The sequence below is a fragment of the Varanus komodoensis genome, unplaced genomic scaffold (genome assembly GCF_004798865.1).
Source record: "Varanus komodoensis strain SLA01 unplaced genomic scaffold, ASM479886v1 scaffold43, whole genome shotgun sequence".
Classification (NCBI taxonomy): domain Eukaryota; kingdom Metazoa; phylum Chordata; class Lepidosauria; order Squamata; family Varanidae; genus Varanus; species Varanus komodoensis.
In genome coordinates this window covers 6,023,933-6,043,611 of record NW_025335985.1, presented here as the reverse complement: position 1 = coordinate 6,043,611, position 19,679 = coordinate 6,023,933, and the positions used below count along the sequence as shown (strand labels likewise).

Sequence of the window (19,679 nt, the reverse complement as noted above, 5' to 3'; positions counted from 1 at the left end):
GATAGGTCCTGTTCCCCATCAAAAGTTTTGTAATTGGGCCTTGCTGGCTGAGAAACAAAAGGTCCTTGTTGAACCATAATCCTGGGCTTCTGCCCTCCTCTCAACCGTCAGTCCATCTTTGCTGTTTTCCTAGCATCTGTCAAGCTTTTAACACCTCTGTCCTCCACCTTTCGGATGCCCCTGTGTTACTGAGGGGATGCACCTTCAAATGAGCTTAGACTAGGTGCGGTTGGGTTCCTCCTGGATATTCTGCCAGCGGTACCCTGGCCAGATTCCATGCAGCATTAATGCCAGGCATGCCTCAAATCATGATGGAAACATCACTGCATTGGGAAGGGAGGGAGTGAACGAGGTGCTACAGAGAGACAGGTGAAGGCACGGGCCCCTTACCTGTTCCAGCTGCAACCAGACCAGCAAAAGCTCAGTTTCCCGAAGCATACTGGAATCTGTTAGGATCTCCAAGTCTCTCAGAAGAGGCCGTTGCTCTGGTGCGGTCTCTTTGCAGCCTTCATCCGGACAGAGTAACAGGCTCCGCATCTGAAAGAAGCAGCGCTTTTGTTACCCAGATCAAGCTGGCAGGCACCCAGGGTGATCTGGTACAGGCAAGGCGCAGTGCTGTTAGCTGTGAGCCTGCTGGAAACACCCGCAGTCGCCCGGGAAGTGGGGAATTCATTCCTGTGCTGCCCTTGCAAGGCATCCTCATCCAGACCTCTAGACCAAGTCCGTGACGGCTGGCGTCGCAGCCAGCATATTGGGGCAGTCAAACCCCCATCTCCAGCCTGGCCCTACAGCCCTACAGAAAACCCAGCCAGAGGCGACCGATGCAGTGCCCCCTCGCTCAGCTGATCTCTCCTGGAAGCCAGGGCGACACCTTCTTGAACATCAACATGGCACCAGGTGGCTGTCAGATGTGGGACTTGCTGTGGCTTGGGAGGCATGCCCGCTCCAGATGGCGGGAGGGGGTCTTTGGCCTGCTAGAGGCAGCCTTCTCCCGCCTCTCCCTCTGGAGAGGGTGGCGATGATGGCAGAGGCTTTGCTTGCCGCGTGTCTTGCTAGGCTCCCGAGGTCCATGACCGCAGGAGAAGCTTGGCACTGGGGCCGCCGTCCTACTTCCGAGGTAATTCTAAAGTTCTGCTTCTCACACTCCTGGCTTTTAAGGGTTTGAGCTTGTTCATTTTCCAGAGATTAAACCCAAAATAAAAATGGAAAGAAAAGGCTTTCCTTGCATCTCTTTTTAAACCAGCTCCTCCACTCCTCCCGCGTCTTCTGAGTTTGCCATTTCTAGGATAAAACACCTTGTGTTCATTTGACTGATCCACTGGAGCCTGGATTTTGACCGGTCCCTGCCGGTTAGCTGCTCTGTTTGCCTAATGTTGCAGCCCTGCAAATTATAAAAGCGTGGATGGCTGCAGGAGGCAGAGCTGCTTCACTTTTGGGCAGGAAAGACACCTTCGCTCCCCCCCACCCCCGTCCCACAGCCTGAATGTAAGACTTTCAAGCATGTGGGATGTGGGTGCGACATGGCGTTCGACAACACCCCGTGTTTCCCTGCGTGTGTCCTCGTGCCACCGCGCTGCAGCTCATTCCAAGTCCGTTGTGTGCTTCCAGCATCGTGGCCCCCAGGCCTTATTTTTTATTTTTGCCAGCTCCAAGACTAGCAGTAAGTTCCCTTCTGAAAGGAAACCTAGGCAAGCTGATTTGGGTGGGCTGAAGACAAGTGTGGTGAATTCAGGTGGGACAGATGTCTTTGATGAACGGGTCTGGGAAAATGGAGTCGGAGGTGCTGTTGAGAGAGGGTCTCCCTCCGGTCCCTCCCAGGAGAACGGGGATCCACCGGGGACTCTCTCGGGCTCTTGGGTGCCCCTGGGGACAGCCCAGGGTGCATAATTACCACTGTGGGCTGGTGGCCCTTTATCGGAGAGCTTTGCCATTGTTCCTCAACCATTAATAATCTGCTATTTGGACCCCTGTAGTAGCTTTGGCCCTTGGGATGGTTTGGAAACCCCAGTTGATCCAAGGGCTCCTCTCCCGCCCCTCTTTGTGGCGTTGCTGCGGTTTCCCATGAACTTCGACACCTAGTCACAGGTGCCGGTGAAAAACGTGAATGGCCCGGATCGTATGCGCCTCCGGGAATTCCTGTCTCCCCGCCTTGTGCCTCCCAGTCTGCTAAAGTCCTTGGGAGAGGCCTGGCTTGAGAGCCCATCGTTCCCGGGGTTGGGCCGGGGGCACGGCTGGTGTTTTGTGGCAGGCCTCCTCTGCTCTCCCTGCCAGGGATGCGCGGCCTGTGTGTCACAGATGCTGCCGCAAGCCCTGTCACGTGCCCCCCCCCCTCCCGGAGCGCAGGGCGGCTGCAGCAGGGGCTGCCTGCAGGGACCCCGAAGCAGCCCGGAGCGCAGGGATGTGCGCCAGGTTGGTATGGCTGCTGCGGGGGGAGGAGGCTGACGGTCCCTTGACCTGCGCAGGCCCTGAACCCCTGCCTGGCTGCTGCTGACGGGGGCGGTCGCGCACTGGTCGTGCCAGGGTCGAGGGATGGGGGTGCGTTGAAAGCTTTTCCGGGCAACCTGCAACCCGGAGATAACGGCTTCTCCACCAGGAAGGGTGGAGTAAAAAATCTTGCCTCGGGTTGCGAACTCCGCATCGGGTGATGAGTGCGAGCATGCCCCCCTGCCCCACGAGCGCGCCCAAGATCGTGCCCGCCTCCCCCCCAGAGTGCACCCGCTTCAAATTTTTGTGAGTAAAAAAATATATAGTTACAGAACGGATGAACCTTCTTTGCACTGACCCTTATGGGGAGATCTGACTTGGCTCACGACCAGTTTGGGTCGCGACCAGAGTCCTGGAACGGATTGAGTTCGTGAGCCAAGGCACCGCTGTAATGTCGTTTTCTAACCCTGCCTGGTTCTGAGACATGGTGGTTTGTATTTTGTAGGATTGTCTGGTTCATGGGGTACTTCTTGCAGATTCGGTTGGTTTTTTTTTTTAAAGGTCTCATAATCGGATGCTGTGCAGCTGCTACTTGCATTTATAGTTTTTCTGTTTTATTAATCTGTTGTAACCCATCCCAAGTCGTCTGTGAAGGGATGGCGTAGAAATGATGATGATGATGATATTTTATCTATTTTTCGATTTATTTATTTTTGGATTTCTATCCTGCCTTTTTCCTACAAAGGGCTCAGGGCAGCTTGCATCATTCTCCTCCTCCATCCTATCCCCACCACAACAACCCTGTGAGGTAGGTTGGACTGAGAGCCTGTGACTGGCCCAGAGTCACCCAGTTGGCTCCTTGGCCAAGCGGGGTCTTGAACCCAGATCGTCTGAGTCCCAGTCCCATGCTTTTAACCACTGCGCCACAGTGGCTGTCAATAATAATAATAATAATAATAATAATAGTAATAGTAATAGTAATAGTAATAATAGTGGTGGTAGTAGTAATAATAATAATTCTCTACAAAGTTTGAAAGGAGTAAAACTTTTTAAACAAATTTAATAATTTAATATTATTTATGTATTTATTTATTAGAACATTTCTATGCCGCCCCTTGCCGAAGCCTCGGGGAGGCTTACAACACAATAAAATACAATAAAATACAAAAATAACAATTAAAATTAACAATATAAAATAAATAAAAAATATAAAAGATATAAAAGAAGTTATAAAAGAAAAGTTAGAAAAGAAGTCGCCCTGGCCAGATAAATAAGTAAATATTGTTAACAATTAAAATGACGTTTAAATAAAAAGGTCTTCACCTGGCGCTGAAAAACAAATAACGACGGCGCCAGGCACAAATTCATTATGTTAATTTGGTTGCATGCCATCCTGAGACATTTGTTAAGGATGGGGCAAAAATATTGTAAATAAATAAATAAATACGCACAAAACTATTGTAAATAAATAAACACACACAAAAATATTGTAAACAAACACACTCGCACGCGAAACACATCACTGTCGGACGTCCTGCATTGCAGGTTGGCCACAGGAATGCCCCTGTTTGAAGAGGCTCGTACGTCTTGCTGCTTTTCCACCCTGCTCAGCTCAGATGCTTCCAAGTCTTTATTCTCTTCGTCAGTATATCAAGGTAGACGAAAGCCGCCTGGAATTCCAGCCGCATGTTCTCCGAGGTGCACTTCATGTGCCCCTTCGTTTGGAGGAAAGTCCTGATCCTCTGAAAATACTTCTTCAGTCGCAGCAGGTGCTTCCATTTTTCCATACTTCTCGGTGCTGCGCCTCCTTCTCCGAGGCACTCCTGAACAGATTCGGCTTGAGCGTGGAGCATCTTGAGGAACCTGCGGGCAGAGAAGGGCAGAGTGAAGGGAGGGATAGCCAAAAGTCTTCCCCTGCCCCGATGAGTGATCGCCCACTGCCCCCCACCCCGTGGCGGAGGAAGCCGGCCTCAGGTGGAGTGGGTGCAGACCTCTCTCTCGGCGCTGCTGCCCAGCCGGTCGGCAGAAGATCGTCGCTCAGGATGTCGAGGAATCCACTAAGTGTTTGGTGGACCACTTTCGTGGCGAGCCACGGCTCATGTATTCCCAGGATCTTCGCAGGAAAAGCGAACGCTGGCGGACTCTCCAGGCACTCTGGAGAGGGTTTCGTTCTCATCTCCTTGAGCAACTCCAGACTCTGCAGGTTGAATCTTTGTTGATGGAGTTGCAGAAAGTTGCAGTCCAGCGCTGCAGCCTGCGATGCCAGTAGCACCAGGCAGGTCAGCGCTGCGTGCACGGACATTTTCGGTGCTCTGGCGGTCATGCCCTGGTGGCCGCTGGTGGCGCGCAGTGCAGCTCAAGCTCGTTGGAGCTGTGCTGGTCCCCCTTCTCCCTTTATATTACTTTGAATAGCACGTTTCCATTCATCATTTATCTCGGCAGAATTTCCCTGGTTTCATTTTCCCTTTCCGCATGGCCACTTGCCTCCAAGTCCTCTACTAGATCTTAGGGGAACCATTTAAACGTCGACAGGAGTGTCAACAGTTTGTGGCTGTTAGTTGCGAAGTCGTGCCCGACCCATTGCGACCCCATGGACAACATTCCTCCAGGCCTTCCTGTCCTCCGCCATCTCCCGGAGTCCACTCAAGCTCACACCCACTGCCCCAGTGACTCCATCCAGCCACCTCATCCCCTGCCCTCCCCTTCTTTTGCCGTCAATTGTTCCCAGCATCAGGCTCTTCTCCAGGGAGTCCTTCCTTCTCATTAGGTGGCCAAGTATTTGAGTTTCATCTTCAGGATCCGGCCTTCTAAAGACCAGGCAGGGTTGATCTCCTCTAGGACTGACCGGTTTGATCGCCTTGCGGTCCAAGGGACTCGCAGGAGTCTCCTCCAGCACCTCAATTCAGAGGCCTCAATCCTTCGGCGCTCAGCCTTCCTTATGGTCCAGCTTTCACAGCCATACATTGCACCTGGGAAAACCATAGCCTTGACTATACGCATTTTGTCGGCAGTGTGATGTCTCTGCTTTTTAGTATGCTGTCTAGATTTGCCATAGCTTTTCTCCCCAGGAGCAAGAGTCTTTTAATATCTTGGCTGCAGTCCCCTTCTGCGGTGATCTTGGAGCCCAGGAAAATAAAATCTGTCACTACCTCCATTTCTTCCCCATCTATTTGCCAGGAAGTGAGAGGACCGGATGCCATGATCTTAGTTTTCTTAATGTTGAGCTTCAAGCCAACTTTTGCACTCTCCTCCTTTACCCACATCAAGAGGCTCTTTAGTTCCCCTTCACTTTCTGCCATTAGAGTGGTATCATCTGCATATCTGAGGTTGTTGATATTTCTCCCAGCAATCTTATAAGGATAAAAATAATAGTTCAGGTGCGCCACTAAGAGTAACTTGAAGCAAATGGTTTTAAAAGGCCTTTTCCAAAGTCACCATAAATGGAACCAAAAATGTATCATGGGTCCACAAATGAGGGATTGCCTCTAACGCCTGCCAAAACGGTTCATGTGCCTGCTGCAGAATTCAAAACACGCTAAGTTGCTAGGGCTGGTTTGCTCCTTGCGTGAAGCTGGCATCCCAGTACCCAGCAAGTCCAAGGGATGCACAGGGAGGAAGGAGCTGGAATCCTGTTCAGAGGGGGTAATATGGACTGCAGCAAGGAACGATCCTCTCGGCCCTATAAAACGCCTGCTTTAGCATTTTATGACGCTCTGGCTCTAGCTGTGTTGCGCTACAACTCCTGTCGTGCCAGGAGAGGACCATGCTGGCTGGGGATGGTGGAGACTGTAGTCTTACCTGCCAGGTTGGGGAAGTCGGTGAAGGAACTGTGGGGTGGATGGATGGGGTGGGGCGAGGGAGGTGGGACCGGGAGGATGTGGCCGAAGAGTTTCACACTTGACTGTTGCTGGTCCGGCAGCTTTAGGGGGAAGGGGTGAGGTGATGGTTTGTCTGCACCTGTAAAATAAGGGGCTTCTCCCCAGGGCCCCTCCATGCCAGCTTCCCTGCCGGTGACTGCATCCTGCCACAACCGGAAGCCGGCTGGGGGCTGCAGCTCCTCAGACTTCATCCCAAACGCCACTCAGGCCAACGAACTTACCTGCCGCACGGGCAGGATGTAGCTCCCGGGGCCCCGCAGGTCTCCAGTGGAAGCACATAGATTCCTAGCCCTTGGTTAGTGCCAGCTTATTATATTCATCTAAGAGCTGCTTCGTCTGGAAGGTTGGGGCATATGGCCCAAGCCCTGGAGTGACCCTAAAGTGAGTTCAGCGACTGTCTTTGGTGACTTAAAGCCAGGAGCAGAATTAAGTAGGAGCAGCCAGTGCTGGCTGGCATCTGTAGGTACGCAAAGATGCCCACCGCAGCTCCCCAGCATATCAGAATCTGCTCGAGCTGATGGGCTTATTTTTTCCTTGCTTCTGAGGAAAAACAGAACAAAAAAACTTTGGATGCGGTATTTCATTACTAGCTCACAGGGATCAAATCTGTATGATGCAGCTTCTGAATGCTCATTTGCAAAAATATTGTTTCCATTTGTAAAGTGTTTTTCTTATCTTTGGAAGTAGTGGTAAAACCCTGGGCCTGAGCTAAAAAAATAGAAAAGAGCCTCCAGCTAGCCGGAAATTGTCCAAATGGGAACCTTAATGAATCTGAAATAAATGCTCCGTTTATTTTATTTAAATGGTGAAGTCATCTGGTTACTCATACAAAAATGGCATAACTGCCAGCTCTTTTTGCTAACTTCCAGCCTGTGAAACGATGTTTTTTGTCCTCCTTACTGGCTTTGATAGAACCAACGTGTAACATAGGGAAGTAACCTCCCTCCGCTTGGATTTTCCCTCTCACAAGCGGGCCGCGAAAACATTTCCCCTGCCTGCCTGCCTGCAGCCCCGATTCCTTGGGTTTGGAAACAAGAAAGATGAGATAGTGAAAGCAACCCAGGCCAGGAGCCAAGAATGGCAAGGGAGGGTGCGGACCGAGTGTTGCTTTTTTGAATACTGTGCTGCAACAACCAGAGAGATGAGGACATTCAGACTTCTACGGAAATTCCTGTTTTTCTTCCTCTAGCACTCCTTTCAGATATCATCCTAGTGAGGTAGGAAGGAAAGCTAAACTGAAAACGAGCAGGAAACCACCAAATCCAAGTTTGTGCAGTCCATGGTGCAAAACCGAAACCATTTTGAGCTTTCGAAACTAGAACCGCAATGCTGTGCTTGAAGCAGCTTGTCTGCTTTCCTTCTTCACTTGTTCACCTCAGCTTCAGGATTATTTATTATACTTTATTATATTTATACTTGATTATTTAATCTAGTGAGTGGTACTTATACCATTGAAGCTCCAGTAAAGGGCCCCCCGGAGTGGAAGTATGGCGCCATTTTGGCTTGGCAGGCTTCTCAGGATCCAGTTTTTCCACCCCCTTCAGACCAAGGCACTGTCAGACATGCTTGCATTTTCTTTTACACTCGGCCGTAGAAATAGTACTGCTGGAACTAATGGAAGTTCCATAGGAAAACTAGAATTCGATCAAAGTGGCATAGTCCAGTTGCTCGTAAGCTCCACTTTAATTTACATTTTCTGTATGGGTTTCCAGCAAATGTCCTATGTTTACATTATGGACTTCATTATGCACATATTATGTACCATACATTACATTATTTACTATGCTACATTAGTTCGGAGAGATATTCGAGCTTGGCAGGAAAGTTGCTTTGCCTGGGTGATGCAGTAACCAGCTTTTAGCATAATGTGAGTTAAATGGAAGCCATGTTCAGCTCAGGATAAAATGTTTCCTTTTCCTTGTACATTTTTTACTACTTTCTCTTGCTGAGTATGTGAATGCTTTGCTGAGAGACGCTAGCTGTCTTCATGGTGGAACCTGTCTGAATAGTTTCGATGTTTGCCTTTCTTCAGGATTACTATGGAATTACATTCCCTGCTCCTGCAACCTTGACAGGCAGAGAAGGAAGCCTTGCTAACAATCCTTACTCAGGTGAGTAAGATCTCTGATGTACCACATTGCCCAGCGGGTCTCGTCCTGGAGCAGCAAGGAGGAGTCTGGCCCACGAGGGCATGCACATTTCTCCGGAGCTCCACAGATCCTTTAGACCCGATAAGCAGGCCTAGTGGGCCCATTTAACAAACGGTTAAGTGAAGAATGGTTGGCTGTCATCAGTTCAGCAGAGGCTGAGGCCAGAGGCCTCGCAGAGACAGCCAGAGCCCCGCTAGCGGCACTGAGACGGCCCTTGCTCTCTGCTTAGACACCGGGTGGCCGTTTCTGCCTCAGGAAGAGCTACTCTAGAAATCCCTGTCTGTCCACAACCACGTGGGAGGTCTGGAATCGTGGCCGTGTCCTGCAGTGAGAGGAAGTCCCCCACCTGGAGAAGAGAGGAGTGTGTGTGTGAACTCCATCTCTTCCTAAACCAGGCTGAAGCAATGTTTGCTGAGCTTCCTCTGGGACCCGGAGATGCTGACCACATTCTTTGGGCGTTGAACCCCAAATTGCGACAAGCCCCGAGCCGGGGATAGTCCGAGAAGAGGCCTTCACTCCCAGTGAAGGACTGTATGACGCACATGACATAGAAGCACAGACACTGCGCGAGCCAGGAGGGGCTCCCGGCCATCCAGTCTGACCCCGGCTCCAGCCGGCTCTGCTCAGGACAGGCACACCACGTACACGTCCAGCCTGTCCACGTGGCAGGCGTGGTTCCACACGAGCCACGGCCTGCTGCACTCCCTTGTTGCCACGGGTGGGGGCGTTCCTCGCACTGCAGTCCACCTGCCTCGGTCTTTCGAGAACACCCCCGGTTATCTGTGGTCCAGAGGGAGGATCGCAGGGTCTTCTTCAGCAGTGGTCCTGCTTGGACGTGGGTCCAGATGGGACCCATGGGCGCCTTGTGATGGCAAGGGTGCTGGCATGGGGGGGGGGGGGGGGACACACACACACACACACACACACACACACACACACACACACACAGAGTGGCTGTCGCTCAGATCTGGAGGGGCTTGGTTGGACCAGCCATCGCTTGGGGGGTGCCTGTGGGCGATGGAGGGTGCTGTGCCCCAAGGGGGAGGGGGAGAACGAAAGTGCCGGTGGAGCAGGGCCGGGGTCCCTCCGGCTCCACTGGGCTGGGGGTTTCCAGAGCCGCGGGGTCTGCCCAGGCGCTGCGTGCGGCGCGCCCACCGTTCCCGACTGATGTTCTGCTCTGCTCTCCCCCCTCCCCCCGCCCAGGTGAAGTAACGAAATTCGGCCGTGGGGACGCGGCCTCACCTGCTCCCGCCACCACCCTGGCTCAGGCCCAGCAGAGCCAGACGCAGGCGCACCACACGGCCCAGCAGGCCTTCCTCAACGCCACGCTGCCGCCCGGGTACAGCTACACGGGGCTGCCCTATTATGCCGGCGTGCCGGGAGTCCCCAGCGCATTCCAGTACGGGCCCACCATGTTTGTAAGTCTCGGGGACCGCCGGGGTCTTGCTCCTGCGCGCCGGGCGGGAGTCCTTCCGAACGCTCTTCCTCGGACCCACGGTCTTACGGGGGGTGGGGGGCACCGTTCCTCACGGTTGATTTGGGAGGCAGCACGGGGGCTGTGTGCGGCGTTTTCCTGGGGTTGCCTCTGTGGGTGGGTTGCGCTGCATTTGGAGCCCGGAAGGTGTCCTTTTCTCTGCACCCCTCCACACCCACTGGTCAGATGGGCACTGGGGAAACTGGGCTTTGCTGTGCCAGCTGGGCTGCACCCCTGCAGCTGTCGGCTGAGCAGGCCCTTCTCTTCCCAACACCCTGGCCTCGTCTGGATAGTTCACTGCTGGTTCGAGGGCAGGGCAGCCCTGCCACGAGCGAGATCCCGCTGCGGCAGGCTTGGGGAAAAGTCCCGAGAGCTCGCAGCGTCGCTCTGGCCTTCCCCTGATTATATGTCACGTCCGCAGGCTTTGTCTTAGCCTCGCGTGGGTTCCTCCTCCTCGCTCCTGCTGGTTTTTGTTGTGTGGGTTTCCCTGCCGTATGTTGTTGATGCACGGCGGCTGCCCCTACAAGTGGCCGAGGCATATTTTAAATCCATCGGCGGCGCAATCGGATGCACTGCGATGGTTTGTGGCAGTGTGCTGCCATCTGGTGTGGCAGTGGGAACCTGAGAATGTGTCTCCCAGCCAGGAAGCCGGGCGCTGATCCCTGGGGCCAGCAGTCACCAGCAGGTTCAAACCGGTGCTTGCAGATATTCAGGCGTGATACCCACTTGCTTCCTTTCTTTTCACGGGATGCCTGTGTTCCCTCTCCCCGTTCTTCTGCCTCTCCCACCCCCCTTTTCTCTCTCCCCACGTCTTTTTGCAAAACCTCCATGACAACCATGGGCATGGGGGCGTTTGGCAGCCTGTGAGGGATTTGTCCCCCCAGAAAGCAGCATCCCGATTAGGGAGGAGGAGAGACGGGGAGCGCTAAGCGGCCGTTGTCTTCGGGGAGGGGAGCATCGGCATCTGGATGAGCGTGCCTGAGTAGGGCACGTGGAAGAGAGTTGAAGTGGGGAAGTGCGTGGAAGGAACTGTGTTGCATAGATGCAGGAAGAGAAGCACTGTGGGATCGGGGGAGCGGCTGCAAGGACTGTTCGTTTCAGAGGCTCGGCGCACTTAGTGCCACCGACTCCGAGATGCCAGAAACACGCATCAGTATTTGTGTGGCTGTGTCTGCCCTTCCTAGTCCACACGGGAGATAGGTGAACCCTGCACGGTGCAGGAAGCCCGGAGCAGGGTGTGCTCCCTGGCCGTCTTTTGCAGGATGCTGCGGTGCCTTGGGGCCTTTTCTTCACCCTGAAGCCGTCTCTGGCAGAAGCAGCGGCAGGGAGCCCAAGGTGCGCGCCTGAGACGAGGGAGCCGCTCGCTGCCGCAGGCTTGTATGGGTGCAGCTGGGCAGGCCCCAGGAGCAAGCCAGCCCCACAAGAGGCCTCGCTCGGTCTGGAAGGGCCAGGCGTGCTCAGAACAGCCTTCCTGAAAGCTGACGTCTGGAATGCACATGTTCACAAGGAGGTCTTAATTGGCCAGCTAAGTTAATCAGCTTGGTATCACTCTTAAGATGGGCTTGCCGGACACTTTGCGAAGGACTCCAGTGTCCAGGTCCTAGTGACTGGTGTGTGAACTTGGCATTGCGTAGCTTTCCCCGAACCCACCTGCGCCTCAACCCAGGTTTGTTTAGGTAGCATTTTTTTCGTCAGAATGATGTTTGCCCGAGCACTGCACTTGACCAGGCAAAGCCTGCCGAAGAGGGACTCGTGCCCCCTTCGCTGTCGGGAACCGGCTGCCCTCAAGTGAAGTCCCCCTGTGGATGCGCTGTGGACACCCGGCAGGCCACGCAGCTGCCGTCCCTGGACGCCCCGTAGGAAGTGTGGGACGGGCAGGGCCCGGGAGGGGGGCCTCGGCTCCAGCAGCCGAGGTGGAGAGGGCGGGACGGTGGGAGGCCATGCGGGAGGCCGGCCTGCCTCCATCCATCCATCCGGGTCCTTGATGGGCTCCGGGTTCGCGTCTCCGGTCCTGCGGGGGAGGCGAGCAATCCCGTGCCATGGCCACGTTGACGGTGCTCGAGCACCCAGCTCACGAGGAATGTCTCTCACGTGGTGTGGCCGCACTGGGGATACTGGGGCCGGATCTGGGCACAGAGGCACGGGAAGGGTTGGGGGAGGTGGGGCACGGGGCGCCGGAGCATTCGGGGGCCTGAGCGGCTCTCCAGCAAGGAAGCCTGCGGAAAAGGTGCACTGGGCCCGTGTGCAAGATGCGCACGGTGCAAGCACGGGAACGCCCCGCTCTCCCCCTCGGCTCACGAAATGCCAGTGGAGCCGGCGCCGTGGCCGACGGGTGGGGAGCAGAGGGCAGATCAAAGGAAGCACCTCTTCACAGCGCTCCAGCTAAGCTGTGCCGTTTGCCGCCACCAGATGGAGGGCCCCCAAAGATGGGCTGGGCATGCACATGGCGGGCATGTCGTGAGCGGAGCCGGCTGGAGCCGGGGGTCAGACTAGATGGCCCGGGAGATCCCTCCTGACTCACCCTGTTTCTATGAGTGACGGCCGCCAATCTGGGTGGCTTTAGAAGGGGATCAGTTAGATCTGAGGAGGAGGCGGCGGCAAGCTGTGGCTACTAGCCCTGAGGGGTGGGGGCACGGTCTACCAGCGGAACCAGAGGCAAGATGTCTGTGGGCGCCAGGCGCACGGGGGTCCCGCTTGCGCGTGGGTCCCCCGTGGGCAGCTGCTGGCCACGCTGAGCCACTGCTGGCCTGGGTGGTCCTCTGCATGGCGGCTCTTTCTCTTGCACTTCTAAGCCCCCCGAGCACAGGGCAGGGCAGGGCTGGGCAGACTCACGGCCCATCCACATGAGGCTCCCTCCGGAGAGAACACATGGCACCCCGGAAGCGGCAGTGGTCCTGGCCGGGATGGGACCGAGGGGGCACGTGCCTGGGCGCGGGGGCAGCGCTGCCCTCCGGCAGAGGCCCTTTTCCATGGTCGGGGACGGGAGGAAGCGCACTGCCCCGCAGAGCCTCCACGGCCACCGTGTGTGGGCCGCATCCCCGTCTCGCTCGCAAGGGCGCTTTCCTTCACCTGGCGCGGGCTTCCCCACTGGTCGCTTCCCAGCTGCCTGGCACAGCACTCGGGAGGAGAAGCGCCGCCCGCCCCTCCTGCTCCGGCTGCGTGCCTTGTGCGCCCGCTTCAGCGCCCGCTTTGCCTTCCCCCAGGTCCCTCCGGCATCGGCCAAGCAGCACGGCGTCGGCCTGAACGCCGCCTCGACGCCCTTCCAGCAGCCCAGCGGCTACGGCCAGCACAGCTACGGAGCAGGTAACTGTGGGGACGCTGGCCACCACCGCCGGGCGCGGGTGCAGAGCTGGCAGCCAACGCGTGTGTGGCACGGCAGGGCAGCTGCTTGGGTGCGCTTCCTGTTCTCAAGAGCCCGGCCCCTCCGTCCCGGAGAAGCGCATCCCAGTTCTGGTGCGTGGCTCGCTCGATTTGCCTCGAGGAGGCGGGCCTTGGAGGCTACTGCAGACCTCCCTGTGGCTGGCAGGAGGGGGGGGGCTCCTCGCATTTAGGTTGCCCGGCTCCTGTTGAGCTTGGCTTTGGTTTGGGGGTGGAAGACCCCTGCCAAATTGAGGTAATTGCCACAATGGTGGAAGGGTCACTTTCCCGGTGGTTCCTGTTTTGCTCTGCAGAAGCCTTCCTCTCCGAGTGAGGAAGCCACAGGCGGCTGCGATGCGCCCGCTTCCCCATCCCTGGAGGAGTTCTCATGGGGGGGTGCACCAGCTCCCCCGGCCGCCTGTCCCTGGGAGCAGGACTTTTTGGGGGCCCTGGCACTGGCACTGGCCAGGAAGATTTTGGGGCCGTGGGGAGGCCGTGTTGGGTCTGTCCCCTGGAGATTTGTGGGGTGCATTTCCGTTTCAGAGGGAGAGGTCACACTGCTGCCTTGCCTGATATTGGATGGACCCCCCCACCCCCGAATGCTCCTAATTGGATTAAATGGGGTGATGGAGGAGGGGTCTGGTTAAAAGCGCCGCTTGTGTGGAAAGGGGAGGGAGCATCGCCCTTTTGGGGGCTCAGCTGGGGGGAAGCAGCCAGGAGGAGGCGCAGAAGGGCCGGGCACCCTCCCCGGGCATCTGTACGGAGCCCACCCTGCAAGACGTCCTGCCAGGCCAGGGTGGGCTCCTTGCAGACTGGCTTCTGGGTGCCACCGTCCGTCCTGGGACAGGACACGAGGCGGCCTGTCTCAGCACGGAGCGTCGGGAGGATTGGAGCCCTTGCTGTACCCAAGGAGGTGAGCGGAGGCTGGTTCAGCCGTCGTGTGGTGGGCCTCCAGGGCCCCACGGCAGATGGTGCCAGGCAGAAGTCCTCTGCTCCCTGGGCAGCGAGCCGCACTCTCAGCCAGATGTGCGGATCCGCGCAGGCGGCCTTGGCCTTTTCGGTCCGTCCCGTGCTTGACTGCCAGTCAACACTCTCGAGCCGGTTGATACGGTTCGGACAAAGGCTGCCCCAAACATTGTGTTAGAAAGGGGGAAAGATTTGGATTCACTTTTATGATAATGTGTATGCTTCCAAAGGCTAGAGTCAAAATGTGATATATTGTGTAAGATAAAGAAAGATCTTGCTAGAACGAAAGGCTTGCATTGCTCATTTTTCCTATTTAAGTCTTCCAATTCTGATCATGTAACAGAAGAAAGTTCAAGTACCCTTTGAAAGGGGGGTTCAGTTGACAGGTGTGCAATTTTGTGGGTTTCTTGATAGGAAGAGCCGGTGACATTTGGAAATCTGGGCATCTTTATCCCTTCTTGTATATAAATTTGTTTGTAGCCTGTGTCTGTGATTCCATGAGCCACATGCAGTCCTGGCCCTGCTGCACCCCCAAGAATGTCCTGCCTGCTCAAGCGGGAATCAAGGTCGGCAGATCCCAGCAGGGCCTTCATTTTTCTCAGCAGCCAACAGGTTGCAGCATAAGTCGTGTAAAACGCCCTAAATAATATTTTTATTCCACATGGGCATGAAACCTAAATAACTTTTTTTGTCAGACAGCTATATGTCAAACTTTTTGATGGTTTTTTTTTCTTTTTTTCTTTTTTGCTCATTGAATTGATATGTAGAAGCTTCAAATGTTCTTTCATCCTTGGATAATATAACAACAAAGCTTTAGATTTTGCAGCTTTTCAGAAAAACCATCCTGCTGTCCATTAGGAACATGGTATTAACAAGATAAGACTTTGATCCCCAATTTATGGGATGCTCGGAACCACCAGGCAACCTCTACAAAGAGAAGAACGGGTGGGGCGGGAGCTTCTGGCCGGCTGGCCGTTCCCTGTCGGCTGCGCGAGCGGGAGCAGGGGCCTGAGTGCCGGGATGGGCGCTTCTTGCAGGCCTGCCCCAGCTCTGCGTGGCCTCTGACTGCAGCAGCCGCTGCCCGGGAACCGGCTGGCGACAGGCACCCCCCCCGGCCCAGGCCTGCTGGGGAGGCACGCCGTGCTGTGCAAGCGCCTGCGGCGCGCTTCTCCAAGTGGTGACCACCTTGTCCTACCTGCCAGGCTACGACGACCTCACGCAAGGAGCGGCCGCGGGAGACTACGGCAAGGGAGGCTTCGCGGGGGCCTCTCAAGCGCAGAGCAAGGCGTCTGGCAGCGGGCCAGGGAAAGGTAGCGCGGCGTGCTGGACGGGTCTTGCTGTGTGTGCATGCGCGCGCGTGTGTGTGTGTGTGACCCCCATTAGCTCCCAGGACTTGGGAGCGGCTCCCAAATGTAAGAGTCCTTGAAAATAAGTCGAATGCTCCTTCGCCCCACAAAAGGATTTTAAAGCAGCAGTCCGATCGAGGGAGAACCTGCACTGCTCCGGGATAAAGAAGACCTGAGCAAGGGCACTGAGCGAGACGGGAGCGATGATTTTCCCGGAGGAAGCCTGGCCCAGCCGTAGCATAGAACAATTGGATGCACCCAACCATCCAGCGCCTGCCTGGGGCCGCAGTGGGCGCAGGGCCTGGAAGTGCTCTGCCCACAGAGTTGCTCAGGCTCCTCTTGGGGTCCGGGCCAACAAAAGTAACACGCTCGCCCAGTGATCGCTCTGCTGCTGTTGCGGCAGAGATGGGGACAGCGGAGGCCAGCCGCAGCTGTGCATTGCCTCAGAGAGAGACGCTGTCAATTCCCTCAGGGTCTTTCCATTGGAAGTGGTGCGTTTAGTTTTCCTTAGCCAAGAAAAATGGGAATTGTGGGATTATAGCAGCCTTGCTCTGCTGGGTCTAGCCAGAGGAGGACCAAGGAGCACCCACAAGGAGAACGGCGGGCTGAGCGGCCGGCCCATTTGCTCCTGGCAGTGGAAAATGCCCGGCCTGTGAACCTGGAGCTTCTGTTTCAGCTAAAAGTCACTCTCCGGCACCCCTCATAATATTTAGAATTACAGATAAAAGGAATGCGGGCTCTTCCTAGAGGGAGCCAGCGCGGACTGCCCCAAAGAATCATCTGCTTATGGGACTGGCGGGTCCCAGCAAAGGGTGGATCGAAGCTTTTCCTCTGCAGCCTTGGCTCTCTTTGTAACTGACTCCTTTCTCTTCTTGTTTCCTCCAGGTGTTTCTGTGACCTCAAGTAACACAGGTGTGCCTGATATCAGTGGCTCTGTCTACAACAAGACGCAGGTGAGGGGCTACCTGGTGGCCTGCACTTCCATGCCAGAGCGAGTCGGTTTGGTTTCCTCGGTGGGAGTCCTTTGACTTCCCCGTGTGCGGTTCCCTGTTTGGGAATAATCCCGGGCCTTTCCCTAAGCACATCACCCTCTGCCGAGAAGTGACAGCCCCACAGTTGTTGCGGCTCCCTTGCCTCCAACTTCTATTCTTGATCATTATTAATGAGCTGAAAAACCCAGGCAGGTTTTACAATCATTCCACAAAACCCAGCAGTGGCAAACAACTGCGGGGAATACAAAGAAAGAGCAGAACCACAAACTCCCGTACAGAAAAAGGGGAAAAAACAAACCAGCAAACAGAGCCATGTAGGAAGGATCTGGAACTGGTCCTGAAAATGGTGTGCATGTAGAAGTATTCCTGTGACACACACACAGAGAAATAGTCGAAGCTCCTGTTACATTGCTAATGTAGGTGGAGGAAGGTCGAGTGCTGAGAGAAGGCTGGCCTTTCTACCCCCGAGTCTCCTAGCCAACATGGCGGCTCATATTGCCCATTCGTGGTGGCCTGAGGAGACCCCCCCAGATGGGGAAAGGTGCCCTGCCATCCCTGAGCAGGGAGGTGTATTGAGGGCCAAGGCGATGTGTCCGGAAGGGGGCCACCCCGGGCAGTTCCACATCACGTGCGCTGGCAATGCACCTGCCGTCCCACGTTGCCAGCGTTTAGTACGGGCGATCGTTGCTCCTGGCGCGGGCGCTGTGGGTCGGGTGCAGGCCGCAGCACCCCTGGCGGGCAGGCGGGGCTTAGCTGTGGGGCCGGGGGGGGGGCCTGCCCGCCCGCCTGCCGGCCGGCGCTGCAGCCCCCGTCCTTGCTCTCCTTCCCCAGACGTTCGACAAGCAGGGCTTCCACACAGGCGCGCCGCCGTCGTTCAGCCTGCCCTCGGCCCTCGGCTCCTCGGGGGCCCTGGCCCCTGCCGCCGCGGCCGGCTACGCTCCCGCGCCGTTCCTTCACATCCTGCCTGCCCACCAGCAGCCTCACTCGCAGCTGCTGCACCACCACCTTCCGCAGGATGGGCAGGTGAGTTTCCCGGCTCGGGGGCCCAAGCCGTCGGTGCTGCCTCCCGCGGGCCAGGGAGCAGAGGCGGCCCGGCCCGCTCCACTCCGCTCGGGGGGCGGCCATTTTTGCCTCTGTTCACTGCATAGTCAGCCTGCTTGTCGCCAATGAGGTTTGGGGGGAATCGGGAACCACTGCATTTATTTTCGATGGGAATCCAGTACCACCCCCCCCAGGGTGTGGGTGATGCAGAGTGGCGCTTGGCATATCTGAGGTCTGCAGACCCGCACAGGGAGCAGTCGAGGTGTTAAGCAGAAGCCCCAAATCAAGGGTCTTTGGGGACTTTGCCCCACAGCAGACGCCTAATCTGCGGTTCTCCAGCTTCCACATAGAAAAGCGCCAACCCCCATTTATCTGTTCCCACATGGGCTCCTTTTCTTTCGATGCTTTACTCCCTTCGCTTTCACCATGTGTGAAATTAAAAGGTCAAATAGCTGAAATAATTTTGATCGTATTTTGTGAAGAGAAACTAAATATCAAAAAGGTGGGTCTAAGACCCTGGGACGTAGTGCTGGGAAAGACCCCTCCCAGAAACCTGCCAAGTCCCCCAGGAGAAGATCCGGAGCTAGGTAAACCAGCATCCCCAGCTTTCTGTAAGAGGACCTCCTGCGTGCCGGTACCTCTTAATGCTTTTTTTCCTGGTGCCAGGAGCCCCCCCCCCCCCCCAAAATAAATCCTGCTTGTTTGTCCTGTTCTCTTGCATCAAATCGTGGAAAATGGGATTGGCCAAGCGCTGCCGGAGACCAAGATGCTCAGGCACTTACTTACTGGTGCCTTCACGGGGTAACGCCTTTGTGCACCGAGTTGAGCGGGGCTTCCGTCCCAGCATGTGGTTCTAGGTGTGCAGCCTCGGAGGTCTGGGATAACCTGCCAAATATTTGGTCAGCAAGAGGGAACTAAAGCCCTTCTCCTAAACGGACAGGCAGAATCCATTTTAACCGTTTATGCGAATACACTGGTCGCCTTTCTCTTTGGAATCTGCGCACTCAGCAGTCCCAGGCGGAGCCTCTCTCACAAAGCAGTGCTGGGTTTGTAAGTCACCAAAGCTGCAAAATTCCAGCAGGGTTTGTGAGCCAGCAGAAAGAAGTGGGGTGGGGGGGTTGTTCCTGTGGGGGATGGCAAGGCGTGGCAGCTCTGGCTGGCAACCCGGGAACTGGCAGGGTGCAGGGACCCCAGAACCCGTCTCTCGCCCACCAGGAAGCCTCCCTTGGGCGGCAGCCTCAACGGATGAAGCGCATCAAGGGAGCGGGGTGGTGGCCTGGGCATCGCAGCGAGTGGCCCGCATGGCAGCCGCGTCTGACGGAGCCCCGTCTCTCCTCCTCCCGCAGGGTGTCTCTGGCCAGCGCAGTCAGCCCAGCGCCATGCAGCAGAAGTCTCAGGCCGCCAAAACCACCTACGGAGCGTCTCCATACTGGACGAACTGACCCCAGGCAGGGAAGGACGACAGCAGGTCCAGCAGCTGATGCTCGTTCACAGCCTCCCACACCTGCCGAGAGGCCGTCCGGCGGGGACGGGGTGGGGGGGTGAGGGCTTCCCAGCTTAGCAGCCTCTACAGGCTGAACACCGGCCCACCTTATCTGTGTGACTCTTTACCTGCTTCTCTATGATTTGCTGTTGTATGTAATATATTTAATGTATGTATTTGTAAATGTAATCGAGCCCTAAAGGTGGTTTCTGCATCTTTTTGAAGACTGTTTATTTCCTTCCTTGTGAGGAGCTTCAACTTGACACCCTTCCACCCCAGGGGAGCTTTCTCTCAATTTTTGTATAGTTTCAGGACTGCATACATGGTCGAAGGATGAACTGTGCCATTTCTTTCCCGTTTCGAACTGGGAAGCTTCTGATTTAAAAGCCGTTCTTAGCTCAGGCAAACTGTAAGACTGTCAGGAAGGACTGAGCTTTTGGTCTCTCTATTCCTTACATGCAGTTTAGTTTCTCATGAGTATTAAGAGCCTTTCTACTCTTACCCCCCTTCATGCCGGTATGAGGATTTCTCATGGGCAGTCTTGTCACAAATTGCCGCATCACGCTTT

General features: G+C 55.6%; 2 protein-coding genes across 8 annotated transcripts in view; one reads left to right on the top strand and one right to left on the bottom strand.

Annotated features, from left to right (window-relative positions):
• Positions 1-19,325, top strand: part of UBAP2 (ubiquitin associated protein 2) — a 115,113-nt gene extending 95,788 nt beyond the window's left edge. For 6 of the 7 annotated variants that reach the window (XM_044443832.1, XM_044443837.1, XM_044443834.1 and 3 more), the window contains 7 exons: positions 8,335-8,413; positions 9,656-9,870; positions 13,130-13,229; positions 15,452-15,559; positions 16,481-16,548; positions 17,419-17,610; positions 18,975-19,325. In XM_044443832.1, coding sequence (XP_044299767.1) covers positions 8,335-8,413; positions 9,656-9,870; positions 13,130-13,229; positions 15,452-15,559; positions 16,481-16,548; positions 17,419-17,610; positions 18,975-19,070 — 858 coding nt within the window. In that variant the 3' untranslated portion in view covers positions 19,071-19,325. The remainder of the gene's footprint in view (positions 1-8,334; positions 8,414-9,655; positions 9,871-13,129; positions 13,230-15,451; positions 15,560-16,480; positions 16,549-17,418; positions 17,611-18,974) is intronic. The other variant, XM_044443836.1, reaches the window with a different exon arrangement.
• On the bottom strand, positions 3,674-4,992 carry LOC123030167 (interferon beta-like). Its single transcript, XM_044443847.1, has 2 exons — positions 4,416-4,992; positions 3,674-4,287 (listed from the first exon to the last, which is right to left on the bottom strand). The coding sequence occupies exons 1-2, from the start codon at positions 4,745-4,747 to the stop codon at positions 4,032-4,034; spliced, it is 588 nt and encodes a 195-aa protein (XP_044299782.1). The 5' UTR covers positions 4,748-4,992; the 3' UTR covers positions 3,674-4,031.
• Positions 19,326-19,679: the final 354 nt, after the last annotated feature.

What these genes read in the sequence shown, in the direction of transcription:
- LOC123030167 (XM_044443847.1), bottom strand. Translation starts at nt 4,747, where the DNA reads ATGACCGCCAGAGCACCGAAAATGTCCGTGCACGCAGCGCTGACCTGC. An exon ending in GCAGCAGCGCCGAGAGAGAG is followed by an intron (nt 4,288 to 4,415) that starts GTCTGCACCCAC and finishes CTCTGCCCGCAG; the next exon opens with GTTCCTCAAGATGCTCCACG.